This window comes from Nycticebus coucang, chromosome 3 (genome assembly GCF_027406575.1).
Source record: "Nycticebus coucang isolate mNycCou1 chromosome 3, mNycCou1.pri, whole genome shotgun sequence".
Taxonomy (NCBI): domain Eukaryota; kingdom Metazoa; phylum Chordata; class Mammalia; order Primates; family Lorisidae; genus Nycticebus; species Nycticebus coucang.
Window position 1 is genome coordinate 150,675,096 of NC_069782.1, and position 16,843 is coordinate 150,691,938.

Sequence of the window (16,843 nt, forward strand, 5' to 3'; positions counted from 1 at the left end):
TCCTCATCAGGCTTTCCTCAGACTATTACACTATGGTGTACTGTTTAGTGCTCAATTTATTTTCAGGATTTCCCAAGAAGCAGTCCTGTTCCCCATTGCGCCCATTGACTGGGACTCTAGTAACTAGGGTAGGGGTTTGCTTTGGCAACCATGACAGCGCCACAAGGTTAATGCATAGGACGGAGAGTGTGGCTGGTGTGATGCTCTTTTGCAGTAGAAGTAGACTGACAGCCTGGCTGTGCTGGTTCCTGGTGCTCCTAACACTGCATTTCAACTGTGTTGCAAATTGCTCAGCCTTTTGTGCAAAGGAAAGGATGACCACAGAGCCCTCCCGACGCCTAGGAGGCTGGTGTTCTCCACAGAAGGCAGTAAAGCCTCAAACCAATGTCATAGGGTGGCACAGCGGATTATTGTCGAGGGTCTGATAGCAAAGGTGGATATTTTGTCATTACCCAGCTTTTACCTTTTCTGTTGACATAACAGGCTTAATGGCAGCACAACTCAAATATCTGTAACTCTAGCTTGCTGGGGGTGACATCAGGAACCACAGTGGACATTAAATATTGTGTGAATTACATCCTTTTAAATGGAGCTTAATAAACTCCCCACCAAATTGAAATGTGAGCAGTCTTTACAAAAATGATCAAGTCTGTGGTCATTCAACACTAGCCAAAAGTAGACTAGAATTCAGCATCATTCACCCGTGAGATTCTGTTTTGGAAGTGGAGCCTGTTGGCAAGTGACCTTGGTTCTTTTGCACTGTGCCTAAGTGGTTCAGCGTCTGATAAATGGCAGCGATACACTGGCACCAGACAGGCCTGACTCCAGGGGCTCCAAGGTCCATGGGCCTCTGCCATTAGCCCCATTGTCTGCCTGCACAGGTGCAAGATGATAGATCTCTGCAGATTACACTTGGCATTTCCCCGCTCATGCGAGTCTTTGCATTTTCTCATACTTTGGACGTTCTTCGTTTCCAAACCATACAACCAGCCCATTCATGAAAAGATGAATGCAGTCTTCATTGTCATATGATTAATGTTAACCTTTTTTTTTTTTTTTAATTAAAAAATCATTCCACAGAGAGAGGCGGCTCACCCAACAGATGTCTCCATCTCCAAAACAGCCTTGTACTCCCGCATCGGGACCGCTGAGGTGGAGAAACCTGCCGGCCTTCTGTTCCAGCAGCCCGACTTGGACTCCGCACTCCAGATGGCCAGAGCAGAGGTATTGTGGCATGTGACTTGGTTTCCCTGGGAAAGGAGCTGCTTCCTGCCTCAGATAAATAAGTACATGTGTATATATTTCTCCATGGTCTGCAAAGCCAGTGTCTTTGGAGACAGACTTTCTCCTCTGAATACTACACACAAAAATGTATGGCAAACCTTGGGTTTTGCTCTTCCTAGGCATCATTGTTTAATGACTTTTTATAGCTTTGTTGGATGCATAACAGAAAAGCATACTCCATTCATATGCCTCCCACTGGCCACTGTGAGAGCCTGATATCTGGCTTAATTTCGTTTCATGATCAGGAGGGGTTTTCTGAATATAATTATGGTTTGGTGTAGGAAATTCTAATTCCACACTTATTTGCTGTCTCCTTGTTGTGGTCTGCGAATCGTTCACATCTGAATTCACTCACATGAGGTTAACCTTTCTCTTCTTCTCCCTGGCATCAGATCATAACCAAGGAGAGAGAGGTGACAGAGTGGAAAGATAAATATGAAGAAAGCAGGCGGGAAGTGATGGAAATGAGGTCAGTTGTGGTGCTTGTCCTTCCTGGTGCCTGGGGGATGCTCACCTGTGGTTTGCTAATGGCTGGTGCTGGTGTGGTCCAAGGAATAGCATCTTCTATAGAAGTAGTTCTCAGCTGGGCACAGTGGCTGACGCCTGTACTCCTAGCACTCTGGGAGGCCAAGGTGGGAGGTTTGCTTGAACTCAGGAGTTCGAGACTAGCCGGAGCAAGAGCAAGACCCCATCTCTACTAAAAATAGAAAAACATTAGCTGGGCGTTGTGGCAGGTGAATATAGTCCCAGCTACTCGGGGGACTGAGACAAGAGGATTGCTTGAGCCCAAGAGTTTGAGGTTGCTGTGAGCTGTGATGACGCCACTGCACTCTACACAGGATGGTGACACACTACCCTGGTGAAACTCTGTTTCTGAAAAGAATTTAAAAAATTCTCCTTTCTGTATTAAACAGGACTCATATTTCTACAAAAGTATTTTTACTGTATTACTGTTATTAAAATAGCATGCACATGAGTTAAAGAATTTACTCAAATAAATAAATGTATGATGTAAAACAGATCTCCCTGTCCAGCCTCCAGTCTCACAACGCACAGTAACTGCTGTCCCCTGTGTCTGGTGGGTCCTCATAAGAGGATTTTCCACTTCTCATCACAAATGTGTGACTGTATATAGCCTCCTTTTTTCTCCAAAATGAACAAGAAAGTGCACGATACGTTCATTATTCTTTACTCCTTTTTTGACTTACCAGCATATTTCGGATGTATCTAGCTTTTCGTGTTTAACAGGTACTTAATGTTCATTATATGGCTATAACACAGTTAACTTAACCAGTCTCAGTGGATACATGTTTAGGATGTTTTCCCGACTTTTACTGTAGAAGAAACACAATAGCCCCCATATATAGTACACTTAATTACCATGGTGGGTGCTACTTTATTATCCAAGGGACCCAAAGTGCTTAGCGGTGCTGCCGAGTTAAGAGGCAACCCAACTATTTAGGTAATCGCATGCCCTGATTTCTAGGTCACAGTGACGTCTTCCTGAAAGCTCTTCTGGTAGTTCCTTCTTTCTGCCGCTGCTTTCCTGTGATGGCTGCTGGAGGTTAATCTTAGAGTGTGCTATTTCACTTGCACATGGAGGCCCTGCAGTTGCCTTATTTTTAAATCTCTTTCATTTCTTTTGGGGGGATGGATGGCTCTTGTTTTTTCCCTGTGCTGAAAATGAAGTAGGGCATCCTGGGAAGGCCTGAAGTTCTATCTCTTGATTCCTTCTTCCCCGGGAGAGTTGTACCTCTGGGGGCCCTAGGGAGTGCTGTTAACCAAGTGATGTGGTAGGGTTTCAGGATGTCACCAGCTTGTGCAGCTGCCTGAATGCCAGCCTGTAGGCCTCTGGAGCCAGACAGGTGACAGTCAGGCTTTGCTTCCTGAGTGCTTTGGGGCGTGTTACTAAACTCTCTGCCTCACTTTCTTACCTGTAAAATGGGGGCAAATATTGGCACCTCAAGGCAGCAAAGCACTGGGTTATATGCAGAGAGGCTCTGGGGTCCCATCCCTGGATTCACATCCTGGCTGTGCCACTCAGCAGCCTGGAAAAGTTTCTGAAGCACATTGTGCCCCAGCGTCCCCATCAGCAGTACCGTTGGGGACAGTGAGAGCGCCTCCTCAGAGGGTGATGGTGAGGATAAAGTGAAAAGACAGCCCAGCTAAGGCACTTTGGGTCCCTGGTGTCCCCACACTTCTGAAAGGACACCTCTGTTACCTCCTCTGCTTCCTCAGCGTGATGGGCTTAGATAAGGCAGCCGTAAAGATCCATCTTGGTTTTGTGATTATAGGGTGCAGGGTGGAGATATTTAGTCACAGAAAACACGGAGGTGCTTCTGTGTAGGATTTGGTAAAAACCTACTAGGCTCATGTCATGGTTACCCATCTTGTTGTGAGTCTGTCCCTGGGTGAGTCACTGACCTTGAGGCCAAGATTAGGAAGCCAGATACAGATACCCAGTAACTGTGAGGCCTTCGGACTTTGCAGAATGCATTCTGGTTTGGTTTCCCTTTTCCCACCATTGAATTCTCCCCACAGCCCAGAAAGTCAGGGTCTAGAGCAGTGGTTCTCAACCTTCCTAATGCCACGACACTTTAACACAGTTCCCGTGGGTCGTGATCCACAGGTTGAGAACCTCTGGTCTAGAGTAATCTTTGGTGCACCACGACGTAAGCCGAGCTGCACAGCTGGGGCAGCCATATCAACGGGAGCCCAGACCTCCTGACCCCAGGGTCTTTGTGGTCCTCTGTCATCAGGGTCCTATATCTCTGGTAGTTAGCACCTGTTGGTTTTCTTATAGGGAACAATTATTTATGGATAATATAGCTGAAACCCTGAGTCTTTTTCTTCCTGAAGATCGGCCTTGGAGGGAGGTCTTCTTCATGTGCTGTCCTTTCACTTGGGGGCAGCTGGGAAGGAGTATTACCAGTAAGGAGATCTTAGTACTTTTGTGCATCTGTGTATTGCGGCTATCCAAGAAGTGCTACTTCAGGCCCATCCCCTGCTTTGCAAACACAAATAAGAAGTAGCCTCTGAGCCTTGAGGAGCTTTTATTCCAGTCAGAGATAAGACTCATGTTCAGTGATGCCAAACATGAGATGCTTTGAGAGAAGATGCAGGTAAAATGTTATGGAGTTCCCTAGGAGAAATCCAGGAGGGCTTCCTGAAGGAGACAGCATTTGAATTGGACCTTGAGAAACACTCTGTGAGAGGCAAAAATACAGAGGGGGCAGGTCAGCAACATGGACAAAGACATGGGGGTGAGAAAGCCTAGGTTTAAACAAATCTTTTGTTCTCATTGAGCTGCTCTATTTGTGAGATGGTGTGGGAAGGTGTAAGGCTGATGAGGGCCGTTGGGCCAGACACTATAGACGGCTTCCATGGTGAGGCAGTCGGGCTTTTTTTTTTTTTTCTTAGTGGGCAGTGGGAGATGTCAAAGATGTTGCCCAGGGGACTGGTGTGTTTAGTGTTATGTACTAGGGAAATGAACCTATTCAGGTGTGTAGGGCGAGGGCTGAGGGTGGAGGTCACCCTGGAAGTGTGAGGCCAACCTAGACAGACAGAACTGGTCCCTCTGGACATTGGTCAGGTTCTTGATGTCCAGCACTGGGGGCTTCTGTGTGAGATTGAAACTCCTCCTGTTGTCATGGCTCCAATATGTTTTTACTTCTCTTACAGGAAAATAGTGGCTGAATATGAGAAGACCATCGCTCAGATGATAGGTGGGTGTCCCCGGCCTGCCCTGGTGTCCGTAAACATGGAGAGGCGTTGGAGGATAGGCTCAGAGCGGGCTCCTTGTAGAGCATGAAGTCCTTCGGGGAGGGATTAGAGTGTCTCAGACAATGTGGGCCCCGCTCTAGGGCAGAGAGCTTGGGGGCCTCCTGGATACACCAGCTGGGATGTGCTGTAGGTTTATTCATGCCTGTGGGGAACCATGGTGGTCACCTCAGTAGCCACCATTTGACCCGGCTGAGGATGGTCCTCCTCATGAGAAAAGAGATTTGGGTTGGTTCCTGGGATGTTTGGGGACCTTTATTGCTTATGGGGGAAAATAGGAATCAAATCCTTAGACCCTAATTTAGTTCAGACTCAGGTGAGAAAATACCTCACTCTGGCTTTGTGTGAAGGTTTAGCCAGGATGGTAGATGGTGGGATGATTGCTTACGAGCACCAGCTCCACTCCTATGTCCACAGAAGACCCTGTTTGCTGGTCACAGCACTGTTTCCCACTGAGATTGTGCACTGCCTCAGAATCCATCTTAACCCCGTGTCCCTGGCAGCCAGTACTGATAGATCTCTTTGGCCCCAACTAAAAAGAAAGATCTCAAGTTAAAAGTTGCCCACACCTGGGCCTTCTTTCTTTTTTTAAATAATGAGACATTCATGGAGTCTGAGGCGGATGGATGGCTTGAGCTCAGGAATTCAAGACCAGCAAGAGCAAAGACCCCAAATCTACTAAAAATAGAAAAATTAGCCAGGTATTGGGGTACACGTCTCTAGTCTCAAGCTACTCAGGAGGCTGAGGTATAAAGATTACTCTAGCCTAAAAGTTTGAGGTTGCCGTTTGCTACAACACAAGGGCACTGTACCCAGGGTAACAGAGTGGGATTCTGTCTCAAAAAAATAAATAAATAAAAATCATAAACAATGAAAAGATCTTTGCAGAAGTTCCAAGCCCAAGGTTTATGTAAGAGTGATCACTACTCAGAAATGAAGTTATTATAACTCGTGGATGGAGGGATTACTTGTTGATCCATTTGTATTTATTTGCTTAGGGTTCATGATTATCAGCGTTTTTTTGTTTTATTTATTTTATTTTTTTTTTAGACAGAGTCTTACTGTATCGCCCTTGGTAGAGTGCCATGGCATCTCAGCTCACAGCAACCTCAAACTCTTGGGCTTAAGCGATTCTCTTGCCTCAGCCTCCCAGGTAGTTGGGACTACAGGGGCCCCCCACATGCCTGGCTATATTTTTCTTGTAGTTGACATTGTTGTTTGGCAGGCCCAAGCGGGGTCTGAACCCACCAGCCTCCATGTATATGGCCAGCGCCCTAACCACTGACCTACGAGCACCAAGCCTGATTATCAGTTTTTAAAAGGTCTTTTTGCCCTGAGTGTATATGAAGTACAAACTCCAGGTCACTGCAAACCATAGTATGTGTCCAAGTTTGACACTGTGCTAGTATCTGGAAGAGAGAAGGCTGCCCTTCTCTCTTAAATATTTGATATGTGAGTCACATCACTCTTGTGGCTTGTCCTAAAATACATATAACAGTAGCCTCAAGGATGGTGGACAGGCCAACAGTCGAGTACTTTTCATTCGAAAGAGCTTGAAGTTTCATTTGTTAGAACGAAGCCCATTCAGGTGTTTCTGAGGTTCAGCTTCATGGTACCTGCTTTCTATCAAAATGAAATTTCTTTATTAAGTTGGTATCAAAATTTATAAACACACATGGATGAGATAAAAACAACTTTTGAACTCTTGGAGTTTAAAATGCTGGTAGAAATGGTCAGGATGACGGATTTATGTCTTCCAATATGCAAAATTTGGCAAGTGGAGCTCAACCTTCTGCCCTCCCTGGAGTCTTGGGATGTGAGAACATCACTTCCACCTACCACGGCTCATCTGGACACCTCCTGCTCCATCTTGGAGTCATATATTATCATCTTTGCCCTTGTGATGACATGTCAGCAAATGGTGAAAGGGGGCAAAAGGGCATGAGCTTTTGCTCAGAGAGAAGGCTGCCCAAAGCAATCCTTTACTGCTCAGCCAGCAGAGTTGATAGGAACAGATGTTCCCTCTTGAAAATTAAAAGCGTCAGAACCTCTTGAGTTGGCATAAGTGGCCTGTCCTTATAGGAACAGAAAGATCACTCGACTTTGAGACCTTCCTTGAATTGAAGAGTATTGGTAGGTGAGATGTTAGGCCCTCTTTAGTCCTAGACAATCTGAAGTATAAGTACAGCGTGAATTCACCCCCACCCCCACAAGGTGACCTGGTGTGATCGGCTTGAGGGGCACTCTCTTCCAGAGCTGCACACAGCCCCTGTGAGCATTTTGCTGTCCTGGGGAGCACTCTCTGGGTGGCATGGGTGGACCCTCCCGGCATCCTTGCCTGGAGCAGTGTTGTCACACAGGGCGGGCTCTCACTGTGTGTCTGCTCCTAATTCACTCATTGACCTTCCTCTTTGTTGTCTACTCTTCCAGAGCTTTTCTCATCAGAGAGGTGGTGGGTTGGTGGTTGTCACTGTTGGAGGTCATTGAAGGTCCTTGTGGACGACAGTAGAGGGCTGAGGCGTGGGCAAGACATACCTCCTCTCTGGGCACTCACCCAGGGTCCCCTAGGGAAAGAGACACTCGGGCCCAGAGGGTTGGCAGCTCAGGACCAGAGTAAACACGATAGCGTCTTAAAGTGAAAACCCAACCCACACGGCACTTGCCAGTTCTTCCTGACCCTAGGGTTCCAGACATTTTTCACAGGCCTCCACACCAGGGTGACATTGGTCTTGCCATTGTGTTCATTCTTGTCAAACGTTACTAAAGAGGACATGTCTTATTAACCTCAAATATTGGTTGATACTTAGAATTCATAACAAAAAGAGACTTCATGCTTTTTGCATTCCAGGTTGTTGCAATTGATTTTTTTCTGCTTTCCTAACAACTGCCCTGATTATCTGTTTTGCTTCCATTTTCCGTTGCTTCTTGCCCTTTGCTTGCAAAACAAACAGGCAAGCCTGGTAAGTAAACGCTTTCCCCTAATTTGACACCTGCCCATTGCAATCCTCCTTTGTTTGTTTATTTGTTTTTCTGTTTTTGTTTCTTTTGTTTTTGTGTATTTGCTGCATTTCCCATGTGATTTAATAATGTTTTGCCTGAAAGGCCGGAAAAATCTTCAGGGCCATTGTTCTGTACTTGAGTCCAGAAGGCCTTTGGTTTAAGGCTGATTTCCTGATTTGAAGAACTTAACTGAATTTGTCATTTACAAAAAGATTTGTGAAGTATTCTTGCCTCCACCGTCTCCTGGGAACTGGACAACTCTATTTTTATAAGGATTAGGGAGGGAGGAAAGGAAACCCGAGGCAGGTGGAGTCTTGAGTACAGGAAATCAGATGGTCTGGGTTTGATAAATGGCGCCTTTACCAAACCAAGCGAAACGTATACATGGGCTTAGAGCAGCCCAGAATGTACACTGTACAGTGTACTGGGAACTAAGGAAGCAGCTAAGACTCAAAGAATCAAAGCAAACGTTTGCTTACTAGTGCGACTTTGAAACACCCTTTCCTTCAGGACAGCGGTTCTCAACCTGTGGGTCGTGACCCACAGGAACTGTATTAAAGGGTTGTGGCATTAGGAAGGTTGAGAACCGCTGCTTTAGGAGTCTGGATGTAGCAAGCAGATTGCTGGTGATTCTTATTTTCTCTGTTTAGAACTTTCCCTTTACTAGTCACCGTGACAAACTGTCTTACCCATTCAGTGATGATAGTTACAAGGTTCATTATGGACAACAATGCTGTTGATAATGGGCCCTTCCTCCGTATCTAGGGCAGTCTCTCCTTTAATCTTCACTCAAAGGCTGTGAGGTATAAGTACTATCATCCCCTATTTCTGGTGAGGAGGCTGAGATACCTGCTGAAAGTCACACAGCTGGGAAATAAGAAGCAGGGTTCAAACCTGGGCAGGCAGACTCTGGGGCCTCTTAGCCACTGCCCTGGGCAGCGCTGGGCTGCTGGTAGTGAAGCTCTGAAAGGCAGGGCTAGAGGGACATTAGGCATCTTCTAGGCTAGTGGCTCTCTGGGCTTGTCCCCAGACCAGCAGCACATCTGAGTCATGGGGGAATTTGTCACAGGTGCAGATTTTCTGCCCCACCCACCCCAGACCTGCTGAGTCTGAATCTGTGGGGATCTCCAGCTGAATCGGGTGTACACACATGTATGAGAAATTTTGGAAATGAGGCCCTGGGATCCCAGGAGGTCAGGACTTTGGAGCAATCTTATGTCAGGGCTAGAGCTAAAACCCAGAAGGTGGCCCTACCACACGGTGAGCACATACCCATCTCCAGGGCACGGGCAGGATGCCGATCTATCTGGAAATTGAAGGGAAAGACCTGTGACTAAGGGAGCTGGTTCTCCAAGGTCTGTCCTTACAGGAGGACCGTGTGGAGACAAAAGTGCTGATGATCAGGTTTGGAGCGTGGGTTTGGGCTCTGTCACTCAGCGAATGGTGACTTCAGTGTCTCAGATTTGCTTCTGTGTTCTCCCTTCTGCTAAATGGGGATGAGAAGACCCCTCCACTCCTCATCCCCAGGTGGTTGTGAGGCTTCGGTTCATTCATTGCATGGACTTTAATAGAGGCATCCTGTGTGCTAGACACTCTGAGACAGAGCAGTGGACAAAACAGACCCACATGGAGCGTGTGCTCATCAGGGAGCTGAGCAGCTGACACCTGCACGGGCACACGTGCACACATACGCGGGTGGACGCATCTGGTACAACTGAGGTAGCCCCTGCTTGAGGGGGCAATAGAGGACTATGGAAAGTGGCAGTGGGTGCTCCCCACTCTGGGGAGGGGACATGGGTCAGAGACCTGAAGGGAAGAGATCCCTGGGAAGCTCAGAGAAGGGAGTTGGAGGCCTTGGTGGCTGGAGTGGAGCAGCTGGGGAGGGTAGAGGGCAAGCAGGTGAGTGAGGGTTTGGATTTCCAGTGCAGGGGGAGGCCGTTGTGGGGCTCGCACAGCGGCAGGACGGCCTGGTCTGCACTTTGGGAAGCTGGGTCTGGCTGCTGGCTAGGGACAGTCAACCAACAGAGCAGTCAGCATGGTGTCTGAGACACACAATAGGGCCCAGTGAGCACTGACATCCAGATGTGGCCCGTCCTGTGGCAGCCAGCCTTCAAGACAGCCCTGGGCAGTGGGCAGCCCCCTCCCAGGAGCTCTGAATGGGGGCTTCTCCCTTCAAGAGAGCACATGATCCCTCATCTACCTGGGCTGGGGGTGGACCAACACAAAGAGCCTTCCTCATAAATCTGGAAATGAGTTTTCTAGACATTTGGGGCAAAGTACTGACGTGGGCTGGCCAAGGGCCAAAGAGGCGGGCTGGGGGACAGAGCTGTTCCTCTCGCCAGGTCAGCCACTTGGAACTGGGTCAGACGGAGAGACTCAATGTGTCAGAAATGGCTCCCCGTTTCTTGGAGTTAAGACATTTGCTGTGTCAAAGAAATTGTCAGTTTCTGTGTGAAATAGAATTTCGGAGACAGCTTTGTGAGCTTTCGATTTCCGAGGCGTTCTAAAGATTTCCAGAGACCCACTCTCTGTCTTGTTAGTACTCAGGAAGGCTCACCCCTCACAGCCCAGACCACAGCCTGCCTGGACACGAAATTCCTTCAGACCTTATGGGTCTGTGTGCTGTCAACAGCCTCAGAGTCCCTGGGGTGTCCCTGCAGATCTGTGAGGGATGCATTGATCAAGTTAAGGAATATTGGCTGATTTCCACCCCATGAGAGATTGCACAGCTGAGGTCTGGGATGCTGAGCCTGTGGGTTTTATTTCTTTAGAGACAGTCCTGGGGGTAGGGGTAGGGGTAGTGAGGCTCTAGGGTAGGGGTCCTCAACTGTGGCCCACAGGCCACATGAGGCGGTGTGATTATATTTTTCTCTTTTTGTTTTTTTACTTCAAAATAAGGTATGCGCTGTGTGCATAGGAATTTGCTCATAGTTGCTTTTTTTTTTAAACTATAGTCTGGCCCTCCAACAGTCTGAGGGACAGCGAACTGGCCCCTGTTTAAAACATTTGAGGACCCCTGCCTAGGTTGTGTGTTGGTTCCCAGGAAAAGCCAGGGTTTGCAGTGCTGGTCGGGCTGACCTGTATCTGAGGCCTTGGCCAGCCCCAGAGACAGTTCTGACTCCCCGGGCTCCAGCCTCTGTCTCCTTTCTCTCCTACCAGAGGACGAGCAGAGAGAGAAGTCAGTCTCCCTCCAAACCGTGCAGCAGCTGGTACTGGAGAAGGAGCAAGCCCTGGCCGATCTGAACTCAGTGGAGAAGTCTCTGGCTGACCTGTTCAGGAGGTACGAGAAGATGAAGGAGGTCCTGGAGGGCTTCCGCAAGGTGGGTCCAGGGCAGAGCTGGAGGAGGCTGGGCAGGTTGGGAGAGATTGTGGGGACCCCTTGGCGGGGGTAGAGGTTCTGAGGTCCATTGTGAGCTGCCTGTCAGAGGGGTCCTGGAAGGCTGGGGAGGCAGGCTGGGCTATCTGGGCTGAACCCTGCATCAGACAATTCCTAGGGCTCCCACCACTGCTGGGCCTTTCTTTTCATGGGTTCAACCCCATCCTCTCTCATGTCAGAATGAAGAGGTGCTAAAGAGATGTGCGCAGGAGTACCTGTCGCGCGTGAAGAAAGAAGAGCAGAGGTACCAGGCCCTGAAAGTGCATGCGGAGGAGAAGCTGGACAGGTAAAGGCGCCAGGATCTGATCCCAAGGGCCACTCAGCACCCCTGCCACGGTGGGCTGGAAACTCCACAGGCACCCCTGACATTGGCTTGGAAAGGGTGGTGGTAGTGATCCTTATGTACTTGTGCTGAGACTCGCGCAAACTGCACACTCCCAGCATCATGTTGATACACAGAGAGTGCAGCACGGGCAGGGAGCTGGGTGTGGGTTCTTCTGGGCTTATGCACTTGGGAACTGGGACCAGACTAGACCATTGTCCCTGGCCCAGAGGTGGGAGCGGTCTCTGACGACCTACAAGGAAGGGTGATAACTGCTGAGCTCCCTGTTCCTGCCAGGGCCAACGCTGAGATCGCCCAGGTTCGCGGCAAGGCCCAGCAGGAGCAGGCTGCCCACCAGGCCAGCCTGCGGAGGGAGCAGCTGCGCGTGGACGCCCTGGAGAGGACACTGGAGCAGAAGGTACCAGGACTGGGGTGGCTAGGGGTGGGGAGTGCTGCTGGCCAGGATACCAGGGACACAGCCGTGGGGCTTCCCTGGCCCACTGCTTCTCCCAGGACAAGTTCATGCTTCATGAGCACACCCTTGACTCCCCCTGGAGGATCCAGTTGGATGCCAGCTCTGTGACTGGCTTCCTTAACACCTTTCCTGGGAAAGGGACATTTATCACCATTCTCATTCCCTTTCAGCATTCATTCATGTGTTGAATATTTATTAAGCACCTACAGTGTGCCTGGTGTGGTGCTTGAACTCCCTGGTGCGTTGCATTCAGAGTGTCACTGGGAAGTAGGTAGGGTGCACACCAGGCCCCTGCCAGCGGCAGCCAACTAATGCAGAAAATGGGTGGTGTCAGGGCTAGGTAGGCCCCCAGCTGTCCTCTAGTTCCATGGGTGGGGGCATCTTCCTGAGGTCACTTAGCGTGTGCCCAGGTTTCCTGGTTTTGAATCTGGTGCTTGGTGTGCTGTGCCACGCCCACCACAGTAGAGGGATCATCCTGTTGGATCCCCATTTTTAGAGGGTGGGAGGTATTGCGAGATCATCTGTGGTAGACGTCAGTTCCCCGTGATTAGACTTCAGTGGACAGACAGGGTGTGCTTTGAGGCTCACCTTGAAGCTGCCGTGTGCTGCTCCTCCCTCTCTCTGACCTTGGTATCCACAGCACCACCCATCTGGCATCCTCCAAAGAATGCTAGTGACCCCCTTAGCAGAACTACCCATCCCTTCTTGTGCTATTTCTCAAAAAAGCCACAAAAGGCCTCAGCCCAGACTGTCATAATTCTGATTACATCCTTCAGAAGCAAATAAAGGGAAAGGAACCATACCAGTTAATCCTCTGTGCTGGTTCCTGTGCCAGGGAACTGATGGTACATTTCTTACCTCGTTTAATTCTCAGAAAGTCAGACAATATCACCTACATTTTATTTATTTACTTTTATGTCAATAGATTTAGGGGGTACAAGTGGGTTTTTTGTTATAGGGAATATAACAAATATAATAATAAAATGCAGTAGTAAAGTCGGGCCTTTCAGTGTACCCATCACCAGAATACTGTGCCTGAGAAGTAGGTAGTTTTTGATCCTTACTATGTACATTTTAGAGGGAAGGAAACCAAGCCCCAGAAAGGTTGTATAACTTGCCCAATGTCACACAGCTGAGCTGGGATGTATCCTTGGGTTGTTTGGCTCCAGGTCATTTCTCTCACTCCTTTAAATAACTTAGGGGGCACCACATGGCCTGTTGGACCCCATCCCTCCCAAAAGCCCAGTGACCATTCTGATTGGCCAGACTTCAACATCAGCAACTTCTGTCTCATCTTCCTTTTCAGAACAAAGAGATAGAAGAGCTCACTAAGATTTGCGATGAACTGATTGCCAAAATGGGGAAAAGCTAACTCTGAACCAAATACTTGGACTTGACCGTTGCGTGCAATATGAGCGTCGGCACACTGCTGTTCCTCCCATCACATGGACAGGCTCTGTTTTCACTTTTTCGTATGCACTACTGTATTTCCTTCCCGAATAAAGTTGATTTGATTGTATGCAGTACAAAGGAGACTGTCAGAACTTCTTGCTATTGGTTTGCATTTTCCTAGTATAATTCATAGCAAGTTGACCTCAGAGTTCCTGTATCAGGGAGATTGTCTGATTCTCTAATAAAAGACAAATTGCTGACCGTGGCCTTGCCCTTTGTACACAAGTTCCCAGGGTGAGCAGCTTTCGGATTTCATATGAACATGTACAGCGTGCATAGGGACTCTTGCCTTAAGGAGTGTAAACTTGATCTGCATTTGCTGATTTGTTTTTAAAAAAAAAATGCATGTTTGAAATAAAATTCTCTATTGTAAATAAATTTTTTTCTTTGGATCTTGGCAATATGTGTAGCAATGATTTATTTCCTGGGAAGGGTTGATTTCCTTGCTTTTGTTAAATATTAGATTTGTTCTTTTTCTCTCCTCTGCCTGGGCTCATTTCTTCGTGGATTTAAATAACATTTTCTTTGATATCATGGCTGGGTTTGTAGAATGAAGCCTGTGAGAAATACTGACTTGCTGCTTAAATAATTAAGCGAGTGCACTGGATTAGCTTAGGTTTAGTTTTTACAAGGCCTCTTTAACTTCAGAGGCAAATCTATTTCCTTTTTTGGGTCCAGGAAGTAGCGGGCTCTCATTCTTCCTCCAGTCCCTTAATGTATGAAGCTAAGAATGAACCATGCATCATCCATTCCCTTCTAAGGGATTAGGACAAGGTGAACCATTACTAATGGGAGGCAGATAACTGAGCCGCTCTGGAGATTAAACCAGCAGCAGGCCTGTCCTAAGAGTTGTTTGTTGCTCCCGGGACCCCAAGCTGCAGGGTGGGGGGGATCTATACCCATTTCCTAGGGCTGCTATAACAAACTTGGCAGCTTCAAACAGCAGACAGCAGACATTGGTTCTTGCACAGTTCTGGAGGCCAGAGTCCAGAACCGAAGTGTCAGTGGGACTGGTTCCGTCTGGAGACTGCAGGGCAGACACTGTTCTGTGCCCCTCCCCACTTCCTATGGTCACTGGCTCTCCTAGGCCTGCCTTGGCTTGTGGCCTCCTCAGTCACATTTCCACCTCTGTGTCCACATTAAGATCACCAGTCATTGGATCAACCCGTCCCAAATCTCACTCAAGATTCTCTACACTGCAAAGACCCTATTTCCAAAGAAGGTCACATTCTCAGGTAGAAGGGATTGGATGTGGATGTATCTTTTGGGAGAACACTGTCAGTGGGGTGTGTGGTGTGGGTTGTCTGCTTTAAAGGAGATGGAGGCCCTGATGGCCCTGAGCTCGGCCATCCCTCTCCCTGCCCAGGCACTGGCAATGGCTGCTCTCCTGTGCAGGGCCAACCCACCCTAACAGGACAGACCCCAGGGAGCCTCAGCTGTGGGGTGGGGGCTCTTCTGTGATTTACGGGTCACTTGAAGCTCGGCTGTGCCAGGCAGCACCAAGGACAGAGGAGCAGACACCTGCTGTCCCCTGGCAGCACACTCTGGGGATGCACAGCATATTTGGGGCTGTGAGATTGTTTTATATCTGCTAGGCTCCATCTGGCCTCTGGTGCCACGGAGACCTTCACTGACAGTCAGCTATGTCAGGGCGGGGGACTGCCTCCCTGCCACGGCCAGCCTCCTGCTCACACCACTCTCCAGGGCCTAGCCCCGACTCAGTCACCCAGGTGCTCTCCTGCTCTGGCAGACCCTCTGCCCTCCCTCTGGATTCTGACCTCTGTTGACCTCTGCGGCATTCTCAGAGCAGCCCGGATCCTGTCTCTTGGAAGCTTTGATTTGTCTTAAGTAAGATATTTCCATTGCTAAAAAAAATCAGAAAAGCGGGGGAGGGGGAACCACTTATAATCCCCAAACTGAGAAACTATTGATGTTTTTTATATACATTTCTGAGCTTTTTTCCTCCCTCCATGAATTTGTTTGTATTGATGAAAGCAGAACTATTTGGAGTTAATGTGAACCACACCCTGCAGCCATCTACAGGTATCCTGTGTAAAGCTTTATAAATTTTTTTCACCTAATGCTATGATGTGACCATCCTGTGATGGCAAACTTTTATATCGATAAATACAGCTCTTTTGTCATCGTTTTGAATGGCTGCATAGCGTTCTGTCGGACCAAAATGCATTTAACCAGCCCCCATGGAGGGCGTTTGTATGGACATCAAGTGTTTTGCTGTCATGTGCACGAGACGAGAGTAATGTGGCTATAACGTATTTCCTTAGGCTGAATTCCTAAGAGTGGATCATCTGGCTTATGAGCACGGATATGAGGTGTCACTGCACTCTAGACAAGACCGCCCAGCCCACTTTGATAGGTTATTGCTAGGTGCAGTGAGGCAGGGCACACACCAGGGGGCGCTGCCAGGAAGGCAGGAGGATGCAGATTTAGACTCAGGTGATTATGGGGAGGGCTCTGCTCTGTACTGGATCCCCTCAGGACACAGGAGAGTCTAAGACTGGGTATCTCAATAAATCTTACATGGGAGGAGTGAGGACTAGGATAAGGTAAAGCTGTACTCTGAAGCAACAGGTGTGTGTGCTGATTAGCCGTGGGCAGGGAGCGTGGTCTGGTCCTTGCTGTGGTTTGGGTAATGTTCATGTTCTGTGTGCACAGCCAGCGTGCTCTTTTCTTGACTCATTACAGTCTGAGAGGCCTGTCTGGTGCTGATGTTCTGTGAAGGTGTTCATGGCCGGGGCCCAGCTCTGGTGCTAGGTCAACTCCCAGACATCAGAGGCTGCTCCTTCTTTCTCAAAGGGTGTGCACACTTTTACAGTCTGGGAAGCCCATTGTCAGATACCCTCTGGCTCAGGCTGTGCCACATGCAGCCCCTCCCCTCCCCTCTCAGCAGTCTGTATCTTTGGGGTGTGCAGTCGGGCCCTGCGCTATTCTTCCCACCTGGCAGCCCAGCCCAGTGTGGGCAGCGCCAGCCAAGCCTTGGCCTCAGACTCTCCTCCATGCCTGGCTACCTTTTGGGCTCTGTCCCTGGGATACTCCAGGAAATAGCATCCATCATTTGTTAGCATGCTTTGGGGGTGCTGAGCAATGTGTTTCCATCCACCTGGGACCTTTAAGGAGCGTGTTAAGGAGAGCA

At 48.7% G+C, this 16,843-nt stretch overlaps 1 protein-coding gene across 14 annotated transcripts in view; it reads left to right on the forward strand.

Annotated features, from left to right (window-relative positions):
• Nucleotides 1-14,090, forward strand: part of TACC2 (transforming acidic coiled-coil containing protein 2) — a 219,412-nt gene extending 205,322 nt beyond the window's left edge. For all 14 annotated transcript variants that reach the window (XM_053583970.1, XM_053583974.1, XM_053583971.1 and 11 more), the window contains 7 exons: nucleotides 1,081-1,224; nucleotides 1,677-1,753; nucleotides 4,966-5,009; nucleotides 11,224-11,384; nucleotides 11,620-11,726; nucleotides 12,060-12,180; nucleotides 13,544-14,090. In XM_053583970.1, coding sequence (XP_053439945.1) covers nucleotides 1,081-1,224; nucleotides 1,677-1,753; nucleotides 4,966-5,009; nucleotides 11,224-11,384; nucleotides 11,620-11,726; nucleotides 12,060-12,180; nucleotides 13,544-13,609 — 720 coding nt within the window. In that variant the 3' untranslated portion in view covers nucleotides 13,610-14,090. The remainder of the gene's footprint in view (nucleotides 1-1,080; nucleotides 1,225-1,676; nucleotides 1,754-4,965; nucleotides 5,010-11,223; nucleotides 11,385-11,619; nucleotides 11,727-12,059; nucleotides 12,181-13,543) is intronic.
• Nucleotides 14,091-16,843: the final 2,753 nt, after the last annotated feature.